The following is a 23,830-nucleotide window of genomic DNA, read 5'->3' on the forward strand; positions in this document are numbered from 1 at the left end:
GGATGGATGCTCACGCCCAGGATACACTGAAGATGATACAAATCAGCGAAGAATAACATTCTGGAGTTTGTTCTTCTGGGAAACGTATGTTTATTAATTATCCACTTTGACCACTACTGACATGGTACAGATGGCAATGCTTTGTCCTTGGCCGACCTAGCTCGCTTCCTGACCCTGGTTCGATCATACCACTACCGAAAGGCCAAAAACTACTAAAGTCTTTGGTCACTCTATCACGTATCATGGACAAGTGTGTAAAAAAAATATATAGTCCACGGCATGACTCCCTGTTGCCAGTCTGGAATGCAGCCATCGAGATCCGCCGCGAACTACATCAGTTTGCAGAGCAACAACTCAAGGACATGAAGTTTGGTCTTGTTGGAGACCCCAGCACAGGAGAGCTCGGCGTGTGCCAAGCTATGGTTTCAACAAGTAAGCCAACACAATTCATCTCATGAACCACACTAATCGAGATAGTGTACCATCATACACTCCTATTAACATTCCGCCCCTTTCTCATCTTACGAGCAAAACTAAATCACGACCGTGCTGCTGCTACTTCAGCAGAGAATCTACAGATGCCTCCGCCTTGGCTCGATAGCGCTTGCGAGTATTGCTTGGAAGCAGCGAGGAATTCCGTTGGGTTCTTAACGGGCTCATGTGCCACTAATATTCTCTGTCGTGTACGCTTACCTCCCTTGACTCGGAGTCAGAACCGGCTAACAGAAATCAGGATATCAAGTATCATGGCTTCTTTATGGAGGGAGCATGCTACGCTTTGGCTTTCGATATGCTTCAAGAAAAGAAGACAGCTCACCGCAATCTGCCCTGGATTCACTCTGGTCTAAGATGCCTTCGCTCCATGATGGGATCAGCAGGAGTAAACGCCGGCCAGCTTCCAATAACAATCGCCTCAATAGAGCAGATGGTCCGATCTGCCGGGTTTGAACTGAAAGATCCAGTAGACACGAACCAGCAGAAGCAGCCCCCGCAGTCCACCCTCCCTGGATCACCAGCACCTGTCTCTGTTGCAGGTGGTATGAGGAGCGAGCCTGCGTTCACCTTCCCTTCCATGCCATTCGGATTTGATGTCACTGGTCAGATGAATGGGAGTTCGAGCTCTCCTGCTGGCGCTGCATCAGAAGATATGGCAGATTTCACAGCTGCTGATGTTGGATGGGATATTGATTTTGGAACTATGAATATGGAGGCGTTTTTGTCTCTCGACTCGGCAGAGGCTTTCAACTTTGCTCCATGAGTACACGACTGCATTCCTGTATTTTATCTAATTGGGTTGATTTTCTTTGCTGATGTTACTGGTCAGTCCTTGGGGCGTTTTTAGACGCATTGTCGCTGTAAAAAGCGCTGGAAGGTGGAATTGCATTGGGATGGCCGGGACCACTACATAGATGGATAATGACGGGGAGGCTACTGACTGGAAGGACGTTGAGCATGGAGAGGAGCATTGAATTTCTTCAGATATACCACTAACTACGATGTACCCCTGACTCATGAGAAAGGGCATCGACTCTTGACAATATCACTCGCATAAGACTATCAAGCTATCAAGCTATCACACTATCCCTCCCCTTCGAGCTGTTACTCATTCTGAAGAGCCAAAATCGCAGACAAGCCTCCAGTGAAGGCCAGAAGCCCCCGAACGATATTCATCCATCTCCACTTCTCCAACAAAGCCACGACCTCATCACGGCCGACTTTCTCCTGCTCAACGCTACTAGTAGCAATATTGTTGAGTCGATTGTTTGTGGCCATCATCCCAAGCACCGTCCAGGGCAACTGAGACACTGTAGCGACAGCAGCAACTGCCCAGAGTGTACGTTGAGCGGGGACAAGATAAGCAACTATTCCAGAAGATGCACCTGAGAATAGAGCGAGCGGGACAAGAGTCACCGCCCCGCGGGTGTAGAAGTCCTTGAAGAAGGGTGTATTGATGGAGGTAGGCTGGTTGTAGAGAAGAGGGACTGTGAGGTGTGAGGAGCCAAGGTTTATTCCCGCGAGGACAAGGCTCGAGGTAAGGCCAAAGACTTGAAAGGTTCGTACTGTAGAGTCCATTTTGATTGTTTATTATGAGTTATTTTAACAGGTGAGTCTTAACTCTGAAGTTGAAGTGAGGAGATATCAAGGCTCTTTGGCTAGTGTGATATGTAAGGCCGGCCTCGTTAGGTGCATGTGGCTTGCTGCAATATCCATCATAGACTTGGAGACGATGTCTCAGAACTTCTCCATCTATATCCGTGATAATGCCATCTATCATATGATAGCCGGCTTCGTCGGAAAGTTTGACTTTGGCTGACAATGAGGTGTCAATGTAACCATATCATTATGATGAGAACTCAAATTCCTCGTATTCGGTTTATCATGAATTTGAAGAGCAACATGATTGATGAACGAATATATGTACACAGGCATGAAGCTGAGACCAGAGCCTAGCGGATAGGATATATCGCCTTAAACCAATTACAAAAAATTGAAGACCTCGACGTCTTCATACTGACCTATCAGACAGCTCCAAACCCGAGATCGAGTTTAAGGATGCTGATCCCGTCTAGTGCTGATACAGCGACGCTAAGATGTCGACTTAGTCGGGATAATTCCACTTGATGCAACCAATCACGTAAACTCTATTTCCCCTAATTTCAGTCAAGCGAACATGGTGTCAGCCTCCTGAACATTCTTAAACAGAGAGCTTCCCCTCAGTAAATTTGTACAAGTTTGTTGTTGAGACAATGCAGCTGTCTTCGCTTTACCAGACCGCCTCGGCGACGTTTGGCTCTTTGCCGGTGGCCTACAAGTTCTTATGCGCTGTCCTGGTGATTTTTGCATTTAGTAAAGCATTTTCTGGGGCTGAGAGGAAGGGGTGTAAGAAGAATCTGCCGAGATATGCTCCCATTGAACTTGCGATTGCGAGTTATATCCTTAGTGGAGACGGCATAGGTCGACGAATCTTGTAAATCGCATTCTCTACAACACTAAGAACTTAGCTGATTGTGATGTAGTTCAGCTTTAAGCCGCTATGGAGGCTCTCTGTTCGGTCTTACTTCAGGACATCAGATTTTTGTCGACTTGCCCGGCGTAGAACGTCTCTTAGCCCAATCTCATCACACTTTCAACTCTGATCCGGCACAGTACTCACTCTGTACCCTTGTCTTTGGCAGCACTGATACTCCAGAGCTAAGAGCCAAATTCGACACATCACTGAAGGATCTTGTTCCTCCTCTTGAGCGAACTTTTCTGAATGATGCCGCTTCGACAGCCAATGTTGAAAAGTCTCGTGTAGCGGAACGAGGTGCTTCACTTGTCACGTTCTCCTCTAATCCTAAGGATATGGCACGATGGGAGCTTTCTGCAGGAATCAAGGTCCTTCAGCCAGAGGCACTTGATAGTCCGGGGAAAGTCGAAGCAAACCTGCAAAGTTTGACTCGAGATTTTGGAGCATGTATGTCTGTTCCTCTTATCTACGGCCAAGACATACTGGATCGGAATCCTCGGCTGCTAGATGACTTCTGGACCTTCGATAATGACCTATTTCCACTACTCATGGTTGGCGTTCCTAAGTGGGCTCCATTCAGAATGATGCAAGATGGCCTCAAGGCCAGAGCCAGAATCATCGATAGTCTGGAGGCAGTATACAGACGAGTCGACCAATATGAGAAAGGAGAGCCAGTTGATCTTGGTGCCGACATGTCAGATGTTAGTATGATGCTACGAGAACGAAACAAGATCTACAACAGAGACGGATGGACGTTTCCTGAACGTGCTGCAGCGGATCTTGGTACTTTTTGGGGTCTTAACGCCAACGCTCAGCCTGTGTTGTTCTGGTTCTTGCTCTACGTTTATTCGACTCCAGGCTTGCTTAAACGAATCAGAGACGAGATCTCCCCCTATGTCACCTTATCAGATGGTGGCAAACCCGAGATCAAATCAATGGACTTTCCGAGTTTGTTCCGGAAGTGTCAGCTCTTCAAAGCTTGCATCTTTGAAACATATCGCTTGGTCAACGAGCCAACATCTATTCGCTATGTCACTCAGCCCGTCAGTCTCAACGACGGAAATATCAAACATGATCTTCAAGAAGGAACATACATCAGCGTTCCCCTCGCGCTGAAGAACAAGAACCCTTCGATATATGAGGACCCTGAAACTTTCATCCCTGATCGTTTCCTTGATACAGACCCTGAAACAGGAAAAGCCATGGCACGATACGGAAAGTTGAAGCCCTGGGGCCTTGGAGCTGCTATGTGCAAAGGCCGAACATTTGCAGAGAAAGAGATAATTTCTCTTGGGTCAGCTGTTGTTAGTCTTTGGGATATAAGTCCTGCGGAGGGAGAGTGGAAGTTGCCTGCTATGATCCCAGGAACTGGAGTTAAGAGACCGGTCAGTGACATACGTGTGGTTATAAGCCGCAGAAGCCCTCTCAAGTCATAAAAACATGCGTGAAGCCGAGAATATTCGATTTGGTACTCGGATGAATCACATGGAAGATATGTTGCCTAAACGAGACGAATGATACTCACTCCTAGCAAACTCTATATGTTCAGATATGAGATGAAAGTTTTCAGTTAGAAATTATATTATATATGAAAAGTATGGCACATTTTCGGTCACAAGTTTAATTATACAGTGACACAAAACGTAATAAATGTGTAGTAGTATGACCAAGAGTTCAAATAACTCGGCTTTCATTATTCATTAATCATTATCGTAATCCATACTGTCGTAATATCGTGAAAAACTCCTTCTAGAACCAAATTCCCGCTTCTAAACACCATACTTCATTACTCTTCGTCATCGTCTTCTAAGGTAAAGCACGCTACCTCCCTAGAAAGGAGCAAGTTTTCGACCTTCTTGAAGATGGCCGTTCTCCTTTTCTCAAACTTCTTGCAGGCTTCTTGCATTTCTTGCTGCTCATGCGCCCAGAGTTCCATGCGTGTCATGGAGGTCTCGTGGCTAACCGTGCTAAGTCCTTGTTCGATGTTCTTTTTGCAGTCCGCAAGCTTTTGGATTTGAGTTTCCGCAGAATCTCGAATCTTGCGGATCATGTCCAAGGCCTTTGGGACGTCAAGGCAAATGCAGAAGTTGATGGCATGACTCAACATGGACAGGTGGTCCGTTGTGATGGGCTGTCGGCGAACAGCAATATGTCGAATTTGTTTGGCTGAGTAGAGAAAAGAGGTGAGGATGAGGCCACTTCCTTGACAACGACTGAGCTGCTGGAGTATTTCCCAGCGCTTCTTAAAGTAGAATGCCCAAGCACTTCGTTCTCCTGCTTCTGGGCATGACCACTGTGTCTTTTCAAGGATGTCTGGCATAGCCTCTTGGGCGAAGCTAAAGCAGGCATGTTCCAAGATAGCCTGGATTCGTGTGAGAATGAGTGTCTGTGTTCGAATGGGAACATAGACGTGAAATCCAGGAGCTTTGACTGGCAGAAAGTTTGCGATTTGTGTGCCTGACCCGGACGTATCTGAAGTTGACGAGACACTGGAGGCATCATCGCTCTCAGAGGTTTCACAACTGGATGACCCAGAAGCTGGAAGCTTGTTCACGCGGTGGTACAGCGTAATAAAATCGTCCCATGATACTTCATTCTCGCGACCTCGGAGTTTCAAAAACCCATACTCTCCCTTGCGGGTGTTGTTGAGGTGGCTCTGGGTCTGCATGATCTCGACTGATCGAGGATGGAAGTCGTAGATGGAATAAAATGGGATGTTTGAGAGAATACTTGGTCTTAAAAGAAGAGTAGTGATAGGCTGGTATATGATAATACCGTATAAAGTGAAGTTTGTGTGAGTGTCTTGTCGTGATTTGATGAAAACGTGAGTAAAACTTGACGAATACTGTAAGAAGTATGATGAGAATCTGAAGCGGAGAAGTTGACTGGAAAGAAAAGACGAAGGGGACGCGGCTTTTATAGACAGCATCTCATTATACTTTCTATGAGGGTATACACTCGTGCCTCGTTTGCCCTATACACATGAAAACTTCAGTCTGGAACCATACGATTCTACGAAAGTAAGTTTACGATTCTCTGAGAGCACACCGTGAAGAAAACTCTTGAATGATCATGTCCTTACAGAACTCTTAGTACTCTCCATCGACGCATGGCTGGAGGGGGGGATACTTGTTCTCCTATTAGGTCAACCCCTTTTTATACTACCATGATGCTAGGTCAATGCATTCCTTCTTCTTGGACTCGAAGAGGTGGAAACAACCCTTGCATCCTTTAGATACATCATAATGGTCTCTCATCTTTACGAGCTTCCTACAGTCTCACTCAACACACGTACTTAGATATCTTGCAGTCAGGCCAGACCCTAACCCGTCATGTTGGCCAATCCAAACTTTGACTACCGTGTGAGTTTTGTTCACGAAACCTTTGAACTTCTCAACAAAGATTCCCGAACCCCTTATTAGACTTTCGCATCTTCTTTCAACAGACATGCAGATCACAAGGCAGTTGCTAAAGGTTAACCCTATCCACACAAGAACATGCCAGCCTCAATAAGCTCAGCCTTACTGGGTATAATCATTGATCATTGCAGGTCTATCATGCTTCTCGTTTATACTTTTGCGTTACCCTATACACCGCATCCCAAAGACGTCGCACACTGCGTGTCAAACTTCAAATAACCTCCCGTCTATTCCACTCTAGTTGGTCTTCTCACTGTAGACAAAAGCATCAAGCTCCTGGTACGTCTTCTCCAAGTCATCGTTGACGAGAATCTTGTCAAACTCGGCATTCTTGGCCCACGCAAGCTCATCCTGCGCACGTGTCAAGCGCTGCTGAATGCTCTCCTCGGTCTCGGTGCCACGGCCGCGCAGTCGCTTCTCGAGCTCTTCGGTATCAGGGGGCGAGATGAATACGTAGCGTGCGTCGATGGAAGAGGCCTTGACTTGCTTGACGCCCTCCATTTCGATGTCAAGAACAACAACCTTGCCCTTGGCTGTTTGCTCCTCGATGGTCGCCTTGCTCGTTCCGTAGAGGTTGCTTCCGAATTGAGCACTGTAGGTAACCATTATTAGTACAGGTGCTGCTTGTTGATGCGCTTGACTTACTGCTCGACGAAGCCATCCTTGGCGATCAAATCCCGAAACGCATCCTTGGTGACAAAGTGGTACTCAACGCCATCGGTCTCGCCCTCACGAGGATTGCGAGTAGTATGCGACACAGAAAGAGTGAAGATATCGGGGTGACGGCTGAAGAGCATCTTGATCAGCGTGCCCTTTCCGACACCGCTAGGTCCAGAGATGACGAGGGGTCGACGATCTGAAGGAGAAGCCATTGCGAAGGAGCGTCTTGGGCAAATCGTTAACTAAACGTAACGTGAAGAGGTGAGTTGGAGGTGCTTACTTTGGAACTTGGGAGAAGGGTTTTGTACTGGGTATTAACAAGTTTGAGTTGCGCTTCGCATAACCAAGAAACCACCGCATCGTGCCCTGGGAAAATGCTAACGAATGGGGTGCTAATGCTGTAGAGCCACCAGGCACTGTGGGGGAATTCATCCAATCACGTGGTGGTAGGAGGCTTGCATCTTCACGATGAGACTCATTCCAGAACTTTGAGTATAAAAATGAGTAATGGGCAAAATATGCAGGCACCGACATTCAAGATGACTCGTCTAAAGTTGCGGACGATCAGGTATTGCCCGACCCTCAGGCGCTGCCATAACCCAAGTTAAAAACGCTGTGATCTATTTATGTTTTCGCTGTGGTCTATCATTACGACTATTACCTTTAAGCCCTGTCGTTACACATTACTTTATCCATGTCTATATCAATGCTATCCATCCACCTCATGCAAATCATGTCATCAGCTCAATCGTGGTACCTTCAATCAACCCGTTGCTTATTCTGGGAAGATGCTCTTTCGAGCTCAGGAGTCGGCACCTGACGACTCCGTTCTTCTTCTTCAGGGTCAAGCGCTTCAACAGTTGTATCCCTACGAATACGGAATCGTCTTCCTCGCCAGTTCACGGTATTCCCGAAGACGACTGCGTATGCCCAGATCGGAAGAGCCAGAGCTTCACGGACAATCCAGGCAGCTAGGAACTCCGAGAATTTGCGACTCTTGATTCCGTCTGGATTCATGGAACCTCTGGCGAAACGAGGTGTGTCTTCATCAACCTCCACAGTAACGCCAGAGTGCAAATGTCGGTAGCCTAAAAAGTCGACAAGCATCCAGACAGTAATCGTTGTAAGCCATGTAATCACCCTAGCAGGCCAAGTCGGAGGAATGCCATATATCCGCAGTGTGGTGATTGCAAAAGTAAAATACGTGGCAAACACGAAAGACTCGGTGAATGGCTCAAAGATTGTAGCTGGGAGAACCGTGAACTTTCTCGCTCTGAGCCACCGAGAGCGTCGTGCTGCATATGCCTTGACAGACATGTCCGACATCGGCTGAACAGCAATATCACCCCAGACTAACCCATGGTTCCTGTAACCGGCAAATTCAGCATTCCAAAGGACGTCGCCGATCATATGGTCTTCGCAGATATTGTGCGAAAAGTAATCCACGCCCGTTGGGAGGCTCTTGCCCCTAGGTATCTTAGGATTCAGTGCAGGGTCGGTCGCGTGATCGAGCTGAGTTTTGCAGAACATGGTGCTCTTGCCCACAGCGCAAGGCGCTAGACGAGAAGTGTTGATAGCACTGTAGAATTTGGCATGCGACGTTGCCATGAACATCTCGTCAAGTCGTCCACCGCCCTGAGCCCAAACCTTGGGGTTATCATGAGAACCCCCTTCGCCCAGGTGATCAGAGTCATCGTCTTCAACAGAGGAAGCAGCTAACAGGGGCTGACCGTCTGCTGCAACCGGTGTGGAATAGTCGATCAAGTCAACAACAATGGGAAGTTGATGAACAAATTTGTAGGGAATGTTATCACCACCAACATTGTGGCCCTTAAGCTTAGCAACCATGCGGCCCAAGACTCCCTTGGCCATCCAGACGTTGCAATCCACAATCCACACAATATCCCCTCTGGCCTCTCGGTATGCTCGGCTGAGATTACGAATTTTTGGATTCGGCCCCATATTCGGCGTCGTGCCTAACGCAAGGTCGTCTACCTCAAACAAGATGCGCGCATCAATACCGGGGAAGTCCTCAAGGACCCTCTGTAGGATCGGGTACGCCGGATCGGTGTCATTTTCGAGACAGAGACGAATCGAAATCTTGTCTTGGGGGTAGTTCTGGCGAAACGATGCGGCAATACAATCGTAGAGTCGAGGCTCGACGCCCTTGATGGGTCGAATTATGGTGACATGAGGAGTATTGTCACCCAGGTTGGGTGAAGGAGCTGGACGGCTAGCAAAGTTGCGAAAGCTTGTGGGCGTTAGGGAGAGCTCGTAGATAGTTAGTGGCTCGGTGACTTACATAGCCCGGACACCAATAGCGATAACGGTAGCAACAAGGCCAGCTACAGCCAAGAACACGCCAGCAATGACCTCTTTCAACGACCACATTATGGCCCTGATCGGTGAATGGAAATTGAACTAGATGCAAGGTATATGCATTTCCAGGAGAAGAGAGATCTTTACCGCCTTCCCAAATAGGTCACCGCCTGCCGAATTGGACTGTTGAAAGAGGCAGTATTTTCATCCAATGTGCAGGAGTGGTATAATGGGAGGAGGCGGAAGCAAAAAGATTTAGGACCTCAATCCTACATAATATAAATACTTGGGTAAACTAATATAGGTTTGGGAGAGATCTAGTGGACCTTAGACTAAATATTTCTGGCACCTACATATTTTTAAATTAAATATATATAAAAAAGTCCAAGTTCTTATCTAGGTATTTTATCCCTCGCAGACCTATATGCAGTCGCAAGGTAACTTTCCACACATACCTAACGGCGTACTGTATACCTTCCATGGTAACTCCTGTCACCTTCTCTCTGAAATCCGTTCTTTTGCCTCTTGAAGTCAGAACCCCCAAGGGGGCACAGATGATAGCGCAAGTCAATAGACACCTTCTTTCTCCCTCTAAGATGGGCAGTCGGAAATGAAAAACACGTACTGTCCTCCAGTTTGGCTTTCACATTCGACAGTGATGCAATCCCCGAACTAGGGTCTTGAAGTGATGGACCCTTCCCGGCAAGTCCGCGAGCATCAATCCACGGTAGTCCCATAATTGGCTGTCTTGTGAGAGCAGTGCACAACCATCCTCGTTAGACCGCGGGTCTCCTCTACGACGGACGTTCATGGCACGCAGAGCGCCGCTCAGAACTGGTGGGGTGGCATCTCCGAAGCACATGTCATGGTTACCAGTTACAAGACGGTCGATGAATCATAAGCAGACCTGTTTTAGATACGATTAAGAGATACCTGGACTATGGGAATTCAGCATAAGCACCGTGGTGAATCAAGTTTTGATGTGCGAGTACGGTCGGAGACAGGATTCGAGCGCCACATTGACAGGCGCAACAAATACAAAAACAAGCGGGTAAGAAACATAAGTTGTTTACGGGAGGAACTGAAATGCCATCAAATCGAGCTTTATCTTCATATCATTCGATTCTAGTGAGTAGGCTAAGGGATACCCTCAATATCCGAAGGCTGGTGCATCCCAACAACCTGTGCCGCGCCATCTATGGGTTTAGACCAAGAAGCTCGTCTCTCGATGAATTGTTCAACCTGCGGTCTCAATTTCGTATCTGCAAGGCTGAGATCATCAACAGTACCGGTCCTTAGAATCGTCAAGCCTGGAAAACGAGCGCCACGACGATACATGAGAGTACCGCATGTCTTGCAGAAATAATTGGTCATGGTCGCGTTGGCACGAATGGTCTTTTCCTCACTAAAAGTCGAGAGATTGTCCTCACCACGGACGTGCTTGAGATATGTGTCGTCTACTGTAATATTGGATTGGTAGAAGGCTGAGCCGATCTTGCGACAGTCGATGCAATGGCAGACATGGCGATTGAGCAAACCGGGCTTTTTCAGTGGCTGTTCATTATCATGTTAGGACCTTGAAGTTTTCGCTTCAGTTTATACCACTCAGGGAGACTTACAAGTACTAGCTGCACAGCTCCGCAGAAGCAGGTGGCAGTTGCTTCGTCCTCAGTTGACCAGCCATCGCTCGAAAGGTGAACTACGGGGAAGCCGTGATCATCGAAAAAAGTCATCTTTGAGACAGAGCGACGTAAACGAACTTGAACTCGGAGAGATTGTTGGGGTTAATGAGAGATCGGTGCTTATATAAAACAGCCGATGTGCTGTGATATTGTGACCGGTGTTGGCTTAGATCAAAGTCGTTGAAATCTTGAAGCTTGTTATGTTTCAATGTTACAGGAACCCGGCCTTATTTATAGCATCTTGCTAAAGTTTCCTGGTGTAGCTGCATGGTATTACAGAAGTGATGCATTTCTTATCATGTGTAGGATTATGAAGGTAACGTTAAATGATTACCTTTGTCTTAGCTTTATGGCCCTATTTGCTCAGCACTGAGAAATGCCGACAACCCAATCAAAGCTGATGGACGATAATACGGAATAGCTATTGGATCACGCATGTCGTCATCACCGGCCTATTTACGTTGTATTCCGAGCAAGAAGCACTCCAAATCTTGATCTAATAGCTGATTGATGTTATGCTTTCTCAGCAAAGCATGTATAATATGCAGCCTGTAAAAAGTTTGTAGGATAGATCGATGTGTTCCCAAGGCTTCTTCACAGGTAATTAACTGACGTTCCTGATCCTAATACGAATATGCTGGGAGTGAGTACTTCCAAAGAAAAATCCCCATCTCTCCTCTAACTCCGAAGTACCCGAAGTTGTGTTCTCAGCAAGACTGGGCTATAGGACTTCGGCCCACCGTCTAACTCGCCGTCCTTCTTCTTTCAGCCTACCTGAGCTCTCTTGAAACCACCAGCCTAACCCTTATACTGAAGAGGATGCAGTCCTGCCAGGACAACAAGCGCATTGCATGGCAAGCATGTACCCGGTTTCGTGGATGATATAGTCGGGGTCTCCACGAGTACGCAAGAACTGGAGCAGTTGAATGTCTTTAAAGTGACCACGGCATGCTCTTGTCATGGCCTATGACTTCCACAGGGACCACTATGGCAATTTAGCGAAAGGTAGCGTCAAGGCTGTCAAGAGAGTCCAGGTAACCCAAGCACTCAGCAAGGGTTAGTTTCGTCGAGAAGCTCAGAAGAAAGGCGGCGCTTTTCAATCATGATGTATACCTGGAATTGTTCTAGACCGAAGGACACGATGCAAACGATCTTCTCGCCATGCTGTGGACATAGAGCATGGTAATATTGCTGTGTTTTACCATAAAGATGGCCGAGGTATAGGTAAGGCATTTGGAAGAGTCAAGGGGAGATTGTTGAATCCGCCTTGAATTCTCCCTGCACTACCGATGCATTCTTCCCGCCGGTCTGGAGGTCAAGGATCTAGGAGCCGGGGAACTGGCAGTTCTGGTTCAACTATAGGGACATCTCGCTGGCCGTGGGTTTGGACCCAGGGAAGACGTGACATTTATTAATACCTAGGCCGTCAAACCAAGAGGCTTCTGAGCGGTGAGATGCCGCACAGAAAATGGCAATAGAAAACAGCAGTTTGTCATCTCACATATTGTGCTTTACTTCCAAACCTCGTACGCCAACATCCAATTGCAGTGGAGTTGTTTGTCAAATCTCCGGAGCGGAGCCAGTGAGTGAAATGGCCTTGCGCACAAGGCATCAAAGTGGGGAGCTCCAATTCCAAGAAAAAGCTCGACTTTTCAGCCCCGTCAACTTTTTCCCGTCATCATCCTCACAAAAACCACGACAACAAAATCTCTCAAAGCTCGTGGAAGCTTAAGGACCTCGGTCGAGCTTCACACTTGAGCAATTGACATTGTTCAGCTCGTCGAGGTTGAGCAGTGTGTTGCTGTGGATGGCCACGAGGTTAAATACCCAGCCAGCATCGTGCCTGGGTCACGTCCTAGATAGGTAGGTTTCTTTCTCTTTTCTTCGTCATGCCTCATCCTTGAGATGCAATTACGCTGCAGCTTCTGCGTGCTTCAATTCCCCGGAGCAGCGGGGCTTCATGTTGCGGTGATGACACCATATCAAAATGCTTAGAGAATCCATTCATTTGGTCTCCCATGAAGCTCTGATATTATAGACTACAACGGTATCTGAGCAACACCAAAACCTGGTTCTTTTATTCATCATGATTATTCTGAAAACCCCACTGACATCTGTCAAGACCAAGATGACCCCGGCGAGAAATGGCTGAGATTCAATCATCAAACACAGTCTCCGTTGGTACCCCGCCTACCACGGATTCCGCCGACAAACGGCAATCCCAGCAGCGAGGGCCTCCATTGCATCAGATCTACGCCCTCCCGGCACCGATCCGCACATTCCCTTTGCCGGCCTTTTATCCGAATAACCCCATATCCTTCTTCCATGTCGCGTATGCGTGGTTAGGCCAACTGTGGTCTCCGCCTAAAGCGGAACCTTCGGTTGTGCATAATGGTGTATGGTCTGCTGCTACATCATCCGTCCACATTACGGATGATGCTTCTACCCGAGCTTTGTGGGAGCAAGGCTTCTACGGGAAGGGTAGTCTAAGTCGTAGTGAGCCAGCTTGGCTAAAGCGTGAACAAGTTCGCCAAGGACTAGCTGATGCACACGTCAGCGAGATTATGACTGTGCAGAGAAGAGAGGAGCGTATGCGTGCCAAGTGGGAACGAGCACGTCTCGAGCAAGAGGCGATCCGAGAGACCCGCCGTAAGGAAGCGGAAGAAACCAAAGCGAGAGAGATCAAAGCACGAGAAGCCAAAGCCTTTGAAGCCAAGGAACGAGAGCTACGTGCCAGAGAGTCGAAAGACATCGCAGAGCCCAGGTCTATCAAACCTCTTTCGCTGTCGGCTGCCCTTCCAACTTACGAGTCACCTGTCAGCCCTGCTGCACTTTTGGCTCTGCCAAATTCACTGGTGGACATTGTTAAGCCAACGCCTATCAAGCCTGTCAACCTGTCTGTGTCCACTCCCACGCATGCTTCGCCAGTGTGCCCTGCGACTATCCTAGGCATGCCGAACTCTGTCGCAGAAATTGTCGAAGAGTCTGCCATCGAGACAGCTGAAGAGATCGACGGTCTTGGAATATCCGGTGTTCATCCAACGGCGATGGGTCTGTCTGTGGATACCCTCCTCAATGGTCATGTCATGGAACCAGTTGCGAACGGCATCCTTCACCATGATGCGAATGGCACTTCCGTGGTTGCATCTTCGTCAGACGAGGAAGACAACACTAAGCCCAAGAAGCGACGGAAGAGTGTACGATTCTCGCCAACAGTGGAATCAACCACTTTCCACTTTGGTGATCCCCCTAGCCCCAAGCATTCGACGTCGAATGGCACGCCTAACGGGCTTGCCGATATTCGCGCTGCGTCACCCGTGGCTTTAAACGGACAAAATGAAGAGAACTCTTTGGAGCGTACTAGCAAGCCAGTGCTGAAGAACATGGAACACCTCCAGCTGACGCCAGAGGAGGCTTTCTTTCTGAGCTTCGGTTTGGGTGTTCTGACGGTCACCGATCCTTCCTCGGGTGCCCAGCTCTCATCTTCGGACCTGTTGAGACTCTTCAGACAACATTCGTACTTCCCACCTCGAGTTGAACCTGCGGATCCCGCGCTTCAGCCTGACGACAACTTCCTCATTCACTATGCAGTGTATCATTACTTCAGATCGCTCGGTTGGGTACCTCGTGCAGGCATCAAGTTTGGCGTGGACTGGCTGCTTTATGCTAAGGGTCCGGTCTTTGACCACGCCGAGTTCGGTCTGATCGTCGTTCCATCTTATTCTCATGCCCTTTGGAAAGAGGCTGGAAAACAGGACCCTCAGAAGACATGGCAGTGGCTCCATGGCACGGTGCGCGTTCTGTCACACGTCACCAAGAGTCTTGTTCTGGTGTACGTTGATGTACCACCACCGTCGAAATTTGAGAAGGCTTTGGAGCAGGGAGTCGCTGAAGCATTGAAGCTATACAAAGTCAGAGAAGTGATGGTGAAGCGATGGTCTGCTAACCGCAACAGAGGCTGATCGCTGGACGCTTCACTATGAACTGATGATACAACGGAAGTGTAATGGTATACGGTGGATTATATGCTCTTTGGCGTAGGAACAGGCTGTCAGGCGTTTGCGATCTACTGTACACAATATGTATTACGCCATCAAATCAATGTCAATGCCCTCTTCGAGGCCTCATGAACATACATCATCTGGGACTTCATCATCTGCTCGTATAACGTAATATGTGAAAATGTCAGCCTCGTTGGTGGCACACTGCATCACCACATGAGGCCATTTTTGCTTCTGACTGAAGCCATCGCTGGGTCCAGCTCCAAACAACGCGGGGTTTAGAGCCGAGAAACCCCACATGAAGCAATGTCTCCCTTTTGGCCGAGGTACGAGGATGGCCGCCATTGTTATTATATAGATATAGATCCTTGCTCAACTTCAATCTTGACTTGTCACATAGAGTTCTTTCGTTTCTTGATAGTACGTTTTGTTTGTGTTAATAGAAGGCCGACGCTATCATGTTCTCCTGCAGGTTGACAGCTTACAGCTGTAGAGCTCTCCCTCGTGGACTCTCATCAACTCGAGCAAGTGCTCAGAGAATCAGCCTCAAACCAACAAATTCACAATGTCGTACACATCGACGGACTCTCACAACAAAGAACTTTGGGATTCCGCCGCTGTTTGAGCCAACAACAACCCTCTCAGCCAAAGACAACAACCTCACCATCTCCAGCGGAGACCGCTTCATCCAAATTCAAGATGAGAAGCATGGCGGCTGGACACGCCTTGATGCCACCATTCTTCGCGATAGCTGTACCTGCACAACATGCGTCGATCCAGCCTCTGGTCAAAAGAGCTTTGCGACAACAGCAATTCCCTCAGACATCGCCATTGACAGCATCCACACGACTTCAACCGGCGTGGGCATCTCGTTTAAAAACGACATGTACAAAGATCACGAGATGATTCTTCCTTGGAGTTCTGTCGACAAGGCACTTGGCCATGCACCAGTTGAGAGAATGCCATATCCAAGACAAGACGCAGTGTATCCCAAAACAGGGCGTACGTTCTGGGACAAAGCGACTATTCAGCAACGTGTGCGAAAGATTGACTATCATGAGTTCATGAAGGGCGATGATGCATTCTGGCATACTCTTCTCGATCTATCGAATCTCGGTCTTGTATTTCTGAAGAACGTACCGCATGATGAGAACTCCATCGTCAACATTACAACACGCATCGCAAATATTAAAGAAACCTTCTATGGTCGCACTTTCGACGTTCGTGCTAAGCCAGACGCCGAGAATGTAGCGTACACAAGCGGATATCTTGGTCTTCATCAGGATTTACTATACCTCGAGAGTCCACCCGCAATCCAACTTCTTCACTGCATGGAAAACTCGTGCAACGGCGGAGAGTCTCTATTTAGTGATGGATTGTTCGCTGGAAAGCTACTGTGGCTACAAAACTCCCCAACAGTCAAGAATCTCGCTCGTGTCAAGATTCCATATCACTATGAGAAGCACGGATACTTCTATCGTCAGCAGCGATCACTGTTTGACGTTGGACCAGATGGAGATCTCGCAGCTGTATACTGGAGTCCGCCTTTTCAGAATCAATTCCAGGTTCCCGCCGTTGATGCAAGAGCCTGGCTTGAACCAGCGCAGTTATTCGATGGGTTGATCAATGACCCCGATGCCATGTTCGAGATGAAGATGAAGCCAGGAGAGTGTGTGCTTTTCGATAACATGAGGGTCATGCATGGAAGGAATCAGTTTGACGTTGGTGGAGGATCGAGATGGTTGAGAGGAGCGTATATTGCACGAGAGGATCTTGTGAGCCGTGTGCTACATGTGCCTGAAGCTTTGGCAGCGGAGTATCGCAGTGGCAAGGAATGGAGTCGCACGTTGGAGGATGAGGAGTTGAAGGCGTCGAAGTGGTTTGACAAGGTCGGGGGACAGGTTGAGAGCGCTGTTGACGGCTTAAAGAGAAAAGGAGCTGCGGAGTTGGGAGAAAGGGATTATGAGGTGTTGAACTTGGGATAGCATATAGAACACGCACGGCATAGCGAAAATTACGAACTGGTTCAATTGATGGCTCAGTTTGAGCTGCTTTTCCATTACCTTTCCGATACGCCGAAATAGCCCACCAAACACCATAGATCATGAATCATTGATCAGTAGTCATAACATAATATCTCCCATCCTTGGCTCATAAACGATTGCCATCTACCACTTCTTGGCCTCGACACCCTCAGGGGGCACCGTCTCAACAGTTCTATTCTTGACGTCATCCCAGTCAGTGCTGAGACTTGTACCATTGCTCTCGGTGAAACTCTTCATCATGGCTCGTTGCTGCTCAGGAGAGGCGTCCTTGAAAAGCTTCTTGAAGAACACGTTGACGTCTTTTTCCTCATCAGAGTCAATGTCGTCGCCAATGGTGTCCCAGTTCTTGGGTCCAGTACGAGACGATGAGGGGTATGCCGGCTTGGAAGAGTCTTGCGCGGCAGGGGTCTTTTCTTTCGCCTCAGTAGAATCTGTTGGCTTCTCTTGAGCAGGAGCCTCTGCCGCGGCGTTGTCCATGGCCTTCTTTCTGGCATCTTTGAGCACCTTGAGTTTTCTTGAGTGAAGTTAGTAGGGTGTGCCGGCTGAGAACTCGTGAAACTTACTCTGCCTCCGCAGCGGCTGCAGCATCTGGAGCAGAATCTCCTGCCTCTCCCTTGAGCTGCGCCCACTTTCCAGGTGCCTTTTTCTTGAGTGCGAGCTCAACCTTGTTGGGTGTAACCCTGTATGTTGATGCCTCTGTGTCAATCTCACCCCACAGATCAAGTGTGAATGGCTTCTCGTCGCCGCTGGGCCAAATGATAGAGTCAAGGTGAGCTGATTTGGGGCTGAACTGGACCTGGAGCTTGTCCTTATTGACGCCCTTGGAGAAGATGGATACTGTCATAGTGGTGTCGTTCTGGAATTCCTGGAGTCGTACTGGGGTATCAGCGGGCACAGTAGGCTTTGGGGCGGTTTGGGTGGCAGCAGCTGATTCCTTAGTCTCAGCCTTCTTGCTTCCCACATCCGATAGCTCCTTCAACTCGGGCTTGTTGGCCGTGGTGAGCTTGCGTGCAGGGTCATCCTCTGGAAGCTTGTCCATAGCGAACAGGATCTGCATTCGCAAAGTGCTCGCAATGCGCCACTCTTTAGCATTAGCAACATCATTGCCTTGTGCTCCCAGCGCACCTGCCGCCCCTCCCTGTGACTTGTTGATATCGTCGGTCTTTGACTCTTCCTGAGCATCCTTCAAGGTCACTTTATAGAATCCATTCTCGTCTGTGTTCTTCTTCGCCGGATCTTCCTTCTCCACCGCAGGAAACCCTTTGACTAAGCGCATAGCATAAACGCAGCATGCATCGGCGTTGGCATATTGTCCAAGCCGAAAGTAGGCGACAGCACGACGGTAGTGGGCATCGATGAGGAGCGGTCGCTTGTTTCGTTGGTATGCGGTATGCCAAGCAAGGTTGGCGTCGTCGAGGGCCTCTTGGAAGCGCTTCTTGTTGATAAGGGCTTTCGATCGGGCGACCAGCCATGCAGGGTTCTGCGAGGCCTTCAAGGCGGTTGAGAGCTTCTCGATAGCTTCATCCCAGTTGCGTGCTTCGGCGGCGGCGAGGCCTTGCTGGGCCAGTGTGATGTGCGACATGGTAGACTGCAATGGATGGGTTTAAAAAGAATTTTTGAGGAAAAGGAAGTTTGCAGTGTGACGATGACGTGAGTTGGTATTGTTAAGAGTTGGTGTGAAGGCGGCAGTGGAAGGTTTAAAGTTGAAGTTGGATGTGACGAATGGTTGGTTCTGGAAGCTTTGGTGGGGCATGATGCAGGCAGCTCATGTTAGCCCCCGCGCTGTGTAAGTGGAAGCTTTTGGTGCCTAAGTTGCCTTTACCCTGAGCAGTATAAACTTCAGGATCTATTGATGAGTACCTTATTTACCTTCAGAGACAACCCTGTTGTGGTTCCTTGAGCGAATCATTTTAATGGGCGTCACATTCCAACAATCTGCAAAGTCAGGCTCTACCAAGCTGCTGTAGCCGAGAGGCAATACAAGTATTTCCCATACTTTGAATCAACACAACTCCCCAAGCATTCTGTTTCGTTGCCTATAGGCAACACGCCCGTCACTCAATTTTAACCATGGCCGAGATTTCTGGTCGTTTTATCCTTGGTGGTCGAACAGATGCCTACCACAACTTTATCAACTTGACTAAGTTGAGTATAAGCCACTGGGGTACCAAGCAGATTCTAGTAGTATTGAGGTTTCCCCATCATTCTTTTTGAACGAAGTTTTAGGAATTCATTCTCACTCTACCCTCCCATATGCACCATGACCTATCTGATGCTGAAGACCTGGGACTGCTGTCTTGGGGCTATGCCGGCCACTACCTAATTCCGCATGAAGCAGTTATTCTGCGGGCATTTGACACTGGCCATACTCTAGCCGGCCTTTCTTCAATGACAACTTGTTCAGCTTCAGTGATAACGCCCTCTCTGTATCGTCCCTGTTAATCTGCAGTTGCGAGTGAATAAAACTCCTGCCGCATATTAGGCGAGTCACCTTCGGGGTTCTCTATCAACTTTCCGTTTCTCCGGGCCTGTTATGGGGAGATTGTACGACAAATATCTGATCTTCTGTGGCGTGCTTTCTTTGTTGCTCGACATGCCGCGGAGTATGAGTTTTCCCTTTCCCAATCTTCGTCAACGCTGCGCCAGAGTCGCACTTGCGGGCAGTTCTTTTTCTCACAGCTAGATAGGTAGGCAGGAAAACATAACAAACCTACCTATAGCTTATCCAAGATGGAAGGAAGTTTCTCAAAGGTGAGCCAGCACTATAAGGAATCATCAGGGCACGGACTAGCATAATTAGCCTTGATGTACCATCCAGCAATCCAATATCCGCCCCAGAGCATTTCTTTGACTTCTGTATACAATAAAATGGAAGATACTGTCAGGTGGCATCCCGCTTCGAATAGTTACCTGGTAACAAGAGGCAATACATTGACTGAATTTGAGAAGACTCGGCCATTGCCCACTGCTTGCCTCATTGGCCCTGACATCTGGAAGGCCAGTGTTCACATGATGAGATTTTGGCAATCGGTGCTCCTGCCATTCTGTTAAGTAACCCCTCTGAGCATCGGACCATCCTCCCAAAGGGTTTTGACGGGCATTCCTGCCTCGTTACGTTCCTGTCACCGGAGTGAACAGCATTCGTTCGTTCCTGGGCGAGGAGTTGCTGTATGCTGTCACGGTACAAAAAGATGTCACACCATCCAGGACTGGATCTTTTCTTCTCTTATTCGTCATGCTGCGGCGTTTCTCGCCCGCAGCTGGATATTGGCTATCCCGTGAGTTGCTCGCGACCCTGGCGACCAACAGTCAATTACCCACTCTGATGTTCAAGGTATCGGAGTGGAAGGGCACAATTTTTGGACTCTCAGTGTGCCTCTGGCGTGCGAGCTATCTTTTTCATTGCATTCATCGGCTGGCCTGATGGTGCGAAGAAGAAGCTGTTTGTATCTCTGTAGATTTGTCGGGGTATGTGTTGCACACACGAGTGGGATCGTCACACGCTGAATGGAGGCTGATCAAACGACGGTTGTTGCAGGAGGATAATGAATGGAGATGGGCAAAACGGGAAATGAGGTCGAGGCGACACTTGGTATAGCTTTAGATTTGGGAGTGAGAGAGGTGAGAACAAATGAAAATGAAGATGAAGTTTGGAGAGCAGAAAAACGGTCGGCAACCATTGGACTACTTATATACAAGTCAATGCGGAGGGCAGAATCCTAGGGCCAGACAGTAGGTAGTCATACAGGCGTCTGATATGCATGTGCTTGATGTATTCGTGATTAAAATTACTTTCGAGGGCTTGAATTTGACAGCCGCCTTCTCGTTGTATCCTAGGTACCTTAGTATTCATGCATCATGTGTATCTATCCGTCTAGTTTTTAGATACCCTTGCCCTTGACACCGTTGGTCTTGACACCGTTTGGCTTTACGCCATTCACCTTTACCTCTACTGTCTTGACACCATTCGTCTTCACTCCGTTCGCTCCATTCTGCGCCACAGCCCAGCTTGGTACAAGCTTCTCCTCAGGAAACCTTTTCGCAAACATGCCCAGGGCCTTGATGGTGAAAGTGAACTTATAATTGGGGTACGAGATCATGCATGACTTGTTGAAGACACCCTCGATGGCCTCCTGCAACCACTCTCCGTTGGGCTTCTGACGGTCCATGATGAACTGGATGCCTCGTCTCAAGGGTTCCACATGAGGATACTCAGCTTCCATCAGTCCGATCAGAGCCCAGGCTGTTTGGACAACGAGGGAGCCTGAAGGATGTTCGACGTATTCCATCGTTTCGCAGGCCTGCGATTGTTAGTAAGAGCTGTGAAGCAAAGTCTGTGTAACGTACCTTGTAGCTTTCTGACCATCCGCCATCAGCTCTCTGCTTGGAGATGAAGAAATCGCAACCACGTCTAGAGTTCTCGCCTGTTGCGTATGTCTGGCCGATGTGTTTCATGCTTTCAAGTGCAAACATACCAGCGTATGTGAAGCAGATACCCCAGCTTCCGTACCAGCTGCCATCAGGTCCTTGGTTGGACTTGATCCATTCGGCGGCCGTCCGGATAAGTGTCCTGACCTCGTCTGTTCGATAGTCTGGCCAGTGCTTGTTGAACATGGATAGAGCTGTCACGCAAGCTGTTGTGCATTCAGGGTAGTCGTATTCAATCATGATACGACCAAATACCTCAGCGGCATTGAGCATCTCCAACCACTCGCCTCCTCGTCGCTTCTCGTATGAGGACATGCCACCATTGTCGTTCTGGTACAGGAGCAAAGTGTCGACAGCGTCGAAAAGACGTCGATCTTCAAGAACCTCAGGAAGGCCACCCACCTTCTGTAGAAGGATAATAGCCTTGAGTGCTTCCGAAATGCAATCACTGACACCGTAGCCCTGATCCCTGTTGCTGAATGGCCAGCCACCCTTTCGGGGTTGACGATAGCACACTTCCTGATCGACACAGTCCTCTCGAATCTGCTGACGTTCCAAGTAGTGTAGTGACTTCATGAGCATGGGTCGGTACTTTTCGTTCTTGTGAAGGCCAGCCTCAAAAACAGCCTGAATCAAGAATGCCGTGTCCCAGCATTGTACACCATTGGTGCCGTTGGCCAACATGCCCTCGTCCTTGACCCATAGATACTCTTCAAGTCGCTCGATATGCCTCTTGACGCCATAGTCATCAGGGCCATCGCGAGCATAGCACAGAACGGTGTTCATAGAAGCATTGACGGGGGCTAAGCAGGCATAGCCCGTATTGGCATCCTCCATATCGACTTGCTTGCTGGCCCATGCTTCAGCTTTCTCTTTTAGAAAATTGGGTCGCAGATAGGGCATCCAGATATTGGCAAGCACCCAGTTGGCCGCATTGAGCAACCATGATTTGGGGTGATAATTGTCCACAACGCCAATGCTGTTGCGATGGCTTGACCAGTTTATCTTGGCGTAATCCTCAAGGAATACTTCTTTCTTCAGTGATCGAATCACATCGGTCTCTTCGCAGCTCCATCGTTTCGAGTATAGCCAGCCCATTGGCAGGAACACCATTCGAATGTGAATCCACCATCTCCATGGCGCAAAAGGAACCCAATCAGGAAGCAGCCAAAACTCTGGTGGCACAGGGTTGACGATATCCCAGCTCATGACTCCCAAAATAGCCATCCAGAACTTGGCCCAGTGTGGCGCATACAATGCTCCTCCCATCTTGTGTAGAGTTCCTCTAGCCTTAACCAGAACTGGGTCCTCAGGGTCGACACCGACAAGTCGAAGGGCCACATAATTCATCAGTGTTCCGAAGACGCTGCTCTCGCCTTCAATATGTAGACCCCAGCCACCGTCCTCTGGGTGCGCTCGTGCGGATACGTAGTTATAGATCGCGGTCGCCTTGGCGGAGGAAATTGGCGTCCTGGTGACATACCAGGTCATGACGATACCGGGGAGGAGGAACATAGGACCGCCATATTCGCAACCCCAATGCCCGCTGGGAAGTTGAAGCTTTTCGAAAAAGTCGAGACCGTTCTCCGCGGCTGCCAATGGGTTATCGGGGGTGGGAAGGTCAGGGAGATCCTGTGTCCAACATGTTAGTTGCGATGGATAGGGGATCAGGCAAAGAACGTACCATAGGCAAATTCAGATACCATTTCTCAGCATAGCTCTGTGGCCACTCCTTCGCATCATCGTCGTTCTCAAGGTAGTGCCATGTGTGACGGCTGTCATCGTCCTTGAGCCTCCATCTTGTCGTGTCCAACTGTGAGCTGATGCGAGGCTGCTTAGGGAATGGCTGACCCTGTTTCAACAGCGGTTCCGACTCGGAGTCAGCAGCGCGCTTACGCGACTTTAGCGCGCTACCCTCACGTCCAGTAGAATTTGCGACCATGTTTGGGGGAGTTTGATGGTCTCAACGGCAAATTTCGTGGGTCAATTGAGAGAAGAGCAGTGGAGTGATCATGAACAAAACCCCAGTCACAAGTTGATGAGCAGCACATGCTTTAAAACTAAACTATAACACGGGGGCGGATTGAATTACCAACCCGCTGTACGCCCGACGTACGGGAGGGCCCGCCGTCTCCTGGTGGCACCTGCAGCATGTCATGTCCCCCATGTCTAGCGGTCAAGCCCCTGAAAATCAATTGACTCTCGGCATTGGACAATCTTGAAAACCTCCACAGAACCACATCTCGCATTGCGACTCTACTGCGTA

General features: G+C 48.7%; 11 protein-coding genes across 12 annotated transcripts; 4 read left to right on the forward strand and 7 right to left on the reverse strand.

Moving 5' to 3' along the window:
- The first annotated feature begins 52 nt into the window (after positions 1 to 52).
- Positions 53 to 2,210, forward strand: FOIG_03706 (uncharacterized protein). Its single transcript, XM_031201707.1, has 4 exons — positions 53 to 84; positions 131 to 432; positions 478 to 683; positions 734 to 2,210. Exons 2-4 carry the CDS (start codon positions 243 to 245, stop codon positions 1,256 to 1,258), a joined length of 921 nt encoding a protein of 306 aa, XP_031069231.1. The 5' UTR covers positions 53 to 84; positions 131 to 242; the 3' UTR covers positions 1,259 to 2,210.
- FOIG_03707 (uncharacterized protein) lies at positions 1,445 to 2,189 on the reverse strand. Its single transcript, XM_031201708.1, has one exon. It carries the CDS (start codon positions 2,071 to 2,073, stop codon positions 1,600 to 1,602), a length of 474 nt encoding a protein of 157 aa, XP_031069232.1. The 5' UTR covers positions 2,074 to 2,189; the 3' UTR covers positions 1,445 to 1,599.
- Positions 2,211 to 2,697: 487 nt separating the features above from the next.
- On the forward strand, positions 2,698 to 4,628 carry FOIG_03708 (uncharacterized protein). The gene is made up of 2 exons (XM_031201709.1): positions 2,698 to 2,968; positions 3,018 to 4,628. The coding sequence occupies exons 1-2, from the start codon at positions 2,748 to 2,750 to the stop codon at positions 4,444 to 4,446; spliced, it is 1,650 nt and encodes a 549-aa protein (XP_031069233.1). The 5' UTR covers positions 2,698 to 2,747; the 3' UTR covers positions 4,447 to 4,628.
- Positions 4,629 to 4,796: 168 nt separating this feature from the next.
- FOIG_03709 (uncharacterized protein) lies at positions 4,797 to 5,678 on the reverse strand (the record flags this gene model as incomplete). The annotated part of the gene is made up of 1 exon (XM_031201710.1): positions 4,797 to 5,678. One exon carries the CDS (start codon positions 5,676 to 5,678, stop codon positions 4,797 to 4,799), a length of 882 nt encoding a protein of 293 aa, XP_031069234.1.
- Positions 5,679 to 6,329: 651 nt separating this feature from the next.
- On the reverse strand, positions 6,330 to 7,469 carry FOIG_03710 (guanylate kinase). Of its 2 annotated transcripts, XM_031201711.1 has the most exons (3): positions 7,370 to 7,469; positions 7,075 to 7,314; positions 6,330 to 7,021 (listed from the first exon to the last, which is right to left on the reverse strand). In XM_031201711.1, the coding sequence occupies exons 1-3, from the start codon at positions 7,447 to 7,449 to the stop codon at positions 6,667 to 6,669; spliced, it is 675 nt and encodes a 224-aa protein (XP_031069235.1). In that variant the 5' UTR covers positions 7,450 to 7,469; the 3' UTR covers positions 6,330 to 6,666. The 2 variants fall into 2 exon arrangements, with proteins under 2 accessions (XP_031069235.1, XP_031069236.1); XM_031201712.1 differs by lacking the exon at positions 7,370 to 7,469 and having other exon boundaries at positions 7,075 to 7,369.
- A 207-nt stretch (positions 7,470 to 7,676) lies between these two features.
- Positions 7,677 to 9,542, reverse strand: FOIG_03711 (ceramide glucosyltransferase). The gene is made up of 2 exons (XM_031201713.1): positions 9,392 to 9,542; positions 7,677 to 9,340 (listed from the first exon to the last, which is right to left on the reverse strand). The coding sequence occupies exons 1-2, from the start codon at positions 9,478 to 9,480 to the stop codon at positions 7,849 to 7,851; spliced, it is 1,581 nt and encodes a 526-aa protein (XP_031069237.1). The 5' UTR covers positions 9,481 to 9,542; the 3' UTR covers positions 7,677 to 7,848.
- An 808-nt stretch (positions 9,543 to 10,350) lies between these two features.
- FOIG_03712 (uncharacterized protein) lies at positions 10,351 to 11,412 on the reverse strand. Its single transcript, XM_031201714.1, has 2 exons — positions 11,028 to 11,412; positions 10,351 to 10,962 (listed from the first exon to the last, which is right to left on the reverse strand). Exons 1-2 carry the CDS (start codon positions 11,139 to 11,141, stop codon positions 10,546 to 10,548), a joined length of 531 nt encoding a protein of 176 aa, XP_031069238.1. The 5' UTR covers positions 11,142 to 11,412; the 3' UTR covers positions 10,351 to 10,545.
- A 1,344-nt stretch (positions 11,413 to 12,756) lies between these two features.
- Positions 12,757 to 15,296, forward strand: FOIG_03713 (uncharacterized protein). The gene is made up of 2 exons (XM_031201715.1): positions 12,757 to 12,953; positions 13,213 to 15,296. The coding sequence occupies exon 2, from the start codon at positions 13,235 to 13,237 to the stop codon at positions 15,050 to 15,052; it is 1,818 nt and encodes a 605-aa protein (XP_031069239.1). The 5' UTR covers positions 12,757 to 12,953; positions 13,213 to 13,234; the 3' UTR covers positions 15,053 to 15,296.
- A 142-nt stretch (positions 15,297 to 15,438) lies between these two features.
- FOIG_03714 (uncharacterized protein) lies at positions 15,439 to 18,855 on the reverse strand. The gene is made up of 2 exons (XM_031201716.1): positions 17,700 to 18,855; positions 15,439 to 17,650 (listed from the first exon to the last, which is right to left on the reverse strand). The coding sequence occupies exons 1-2, from the start codon at positions 18,716 to 18,718 to the stop codon at positions 17,260 to 17,262; spliced, it is 1,410 nt and encodes a 469-aa protein (XP_031069240.1). The 5' UTR covers positions 18,719 to 18,855; the 3' UTR covers positions 15,439 to 17,259.
- On the forward strand, positions 15,550 to 17,076 carry FOIG_03715 (uncharacterized protein; the record flags this gene model as incomplete). Its single annotated transcript, XM_031201717.1, has 1 exon — positions 15,550 to 17,076. One exon carries the CDS (start codon positions 15,550 to 15,552, stop codon positions 17,074 to 17,076), a length of 1,527 nt encoding a protein of 508 aa, XP_031069241.1.
- Positions 18,856 to 20,784: 1,929 nt separating the features above from the next.
- Positions 20,785 to 23,663, reverse strand: FOIG_03716 (lanosterol synthase). Its single transcript, XM_031201718.1, has 3 exons — positions 23,249 to 23,663; positions 21,484 to 23,196; positions 20,785 to 21,437 (listed from the first exon to the last, which is right to left on the reverse strand). Exons 1-3 carry the CDS (start codon positions 23,504 to 23,506, stop codon positions 21,018 to 21,020), a joined length of 2,391 nt encoding a protein of 796 aa, XP_031069242.1. The 5' UTR covers positions 23,507 to 23,663; the 3' UTR covers positions 20,785 to 21,017.
- Positions 23,664 to 23,830: the final 167 nt, after the last annotated feature.

The sequence above is a fragment of the Fusarium odoratissimum genome (genome assembly GCF_000260195.1).
Source record: "Fusarium odoratissimum NRRL 54006 unplaced genomic scaffold supercont1.4, whole genome shotgun sequence".
In the NCBI taxonomy this organism is placed as follows: domain Eukaryota; kingdom Fungi; phylum Ascomycota; class Sordariomycetes; order Hypocreales; family Nectriaceae; genus Fusarium; species Fusarium odoratissimum.

What these genes read in the sequence shown, in the direction of transcription:
- FOIG_03712 (XM_031201714.1), bottom strand. Translation starts at nt 11,141, where the DNA reads ATGACTTTTTTCGATGATCACGGCTTCCCCGTAGTTCACCTTTCGAGC. An exon ending in GAGCTGTGCAGCTAGTACTT is followed by an intron (nt 10,963 to 11,027) that starts GTAAGTCTCCCT and finishes GATAATGAACAG; the next exon opens with CCACTGAAAAAGCCCGGTTT.
- FOIG_03711 (XM_031201713.1), bottom strand. Translation starts at nt 9,480, where the DNA reads ATGTGGTCGTTGAAAGAGGTCATTGCTGGCGTGTTCTTGGCTGTAGCT. An exon ending in GCTATTGGTGTCCGGGCTAT is followed by an intron (nt 9,341 to 9,391) that starts GTAAGTCACCGA and finishes AACGCCCACAAG; the next exon opens with CTTTCGCAACTTTGCTAGCC.
- FOIG_03716 (XM_031201718.1), bottom strand. Translation starts at nt 23,506, where the DNA reads ATGGTCGCAAATTCTACTGGACGTGAGGGTAGCGCGCTAAAGTCGCGT. An exon ending in GGTATCTGAATTTGCCTATG is followed by an intron (nt 23,197 to 23,248) that starts GTACGTTCTTTG and finishes TGTTGGACACAG; the next exon opens with GATCTCCCTGACCTTCCCAC. An exon ending in GATGGTCAGAAAGCTACAAG is followed by an intron (nt 21,438 to 21,483) that starts GTACGTTACACA and finishes TAACAATCGCAG; the next exon opens with GCCTGCGAAACGATGGAATA.
- FOIG_03710 (XM_031201711.1), bottom strand. Translation starts at nt 7,449, where the DNA reads ATGCGGTGGTTTCTTGGTTATGCGAAGCGCAACTCAAACTTGTTAATA. An exon ending in CCCTTCTCCCAAGTTCCAAA is followed by an intron (nt 7,315 to 7,369) that starts GTAAGCACCTCC and finishes GATTTGCCCAAG; the next exon opens with ACGCTCCTTCGCAATGGCTT. An exon ending in AAGGATGGCTTCGTCGAGCA is followed by an intron (nt 7,022 to 7,074) that starts GTAAGTCAAGCG and finishes GGTTACCTACAG; the next exon opens with TGCTCAATTCGGAAGCAACC.
- FOIG_03708 (XM_031201709.1), top strand. Translation starts at nt 2,748, where the DNA reads ATGCAGCTGTCTTCGCTTTACCAGACCGCCTCGGCGACGTTTGGCTCT. An exon ending in GGCATAGGTCGACGAATCTT is followed by an intron (nt 2,969 to 3,017) that starts GTAAATCGCATT and finishes ATTGTGATGTAG; the next exon opens with TTCAGCTTTAAGCCGCTATG.
- FOIG_03706 (XM_031201707.1), top strand. Translation starts at nt 243, where the DNA reads ATGGACAAGTGTGTAAAAAAAATATATAGTCCACGGCATGACTCCCTG. An exon ending in CCAAGCTATGGTTTCAACAA is followed by an intron (nt 433 to 477) that starts GTAAGCCAACAC and finishes TAATCGAGATAG; the next exon opens with TGTACCATCATACACTCCTA. An exon ending in CCACTAATATTCTCTGTCGT is followed by an intron (nt 684 to 733) that starts GTACGCTTACCT and finishes AACAGAAATCAG; the next exon opens with GATATCAAGTATCATGGCTT.
- FOIG_03714 (XM_031201716.1), bottom strand. Translation starts at nt 18,718, where the DNA reads ATGTCGCACATCACACTGGCCCAGCAAGGCCTCGCCGCCGCCGAAGCA. An exon ending in GCAGCCGCTGCGGAGGCAGA is followed by an intron (nt 17,651 to 17,699) that starts GTAAGTTTCACG and finishes ACTTCACTCAAG; the next exon opens with AAAACTCAAGGTGCTCAAAG.
- FOIG_03707 (XM_031201708.1), bottom strand. Translation starts at nt 2,073, where the DNA reads ATGGACTCTACAGTACGAACCTTTCAAGTCTTTGGCCTTACCTCGAGC.
- FOIG_03713 (XM_031201715.1), top strand. Translation starts at nt 13,235, where the DNA reads ATGGCTGAGATTCAATCATCAAACACAGTCTCCGTTGGTACCCCGCCT.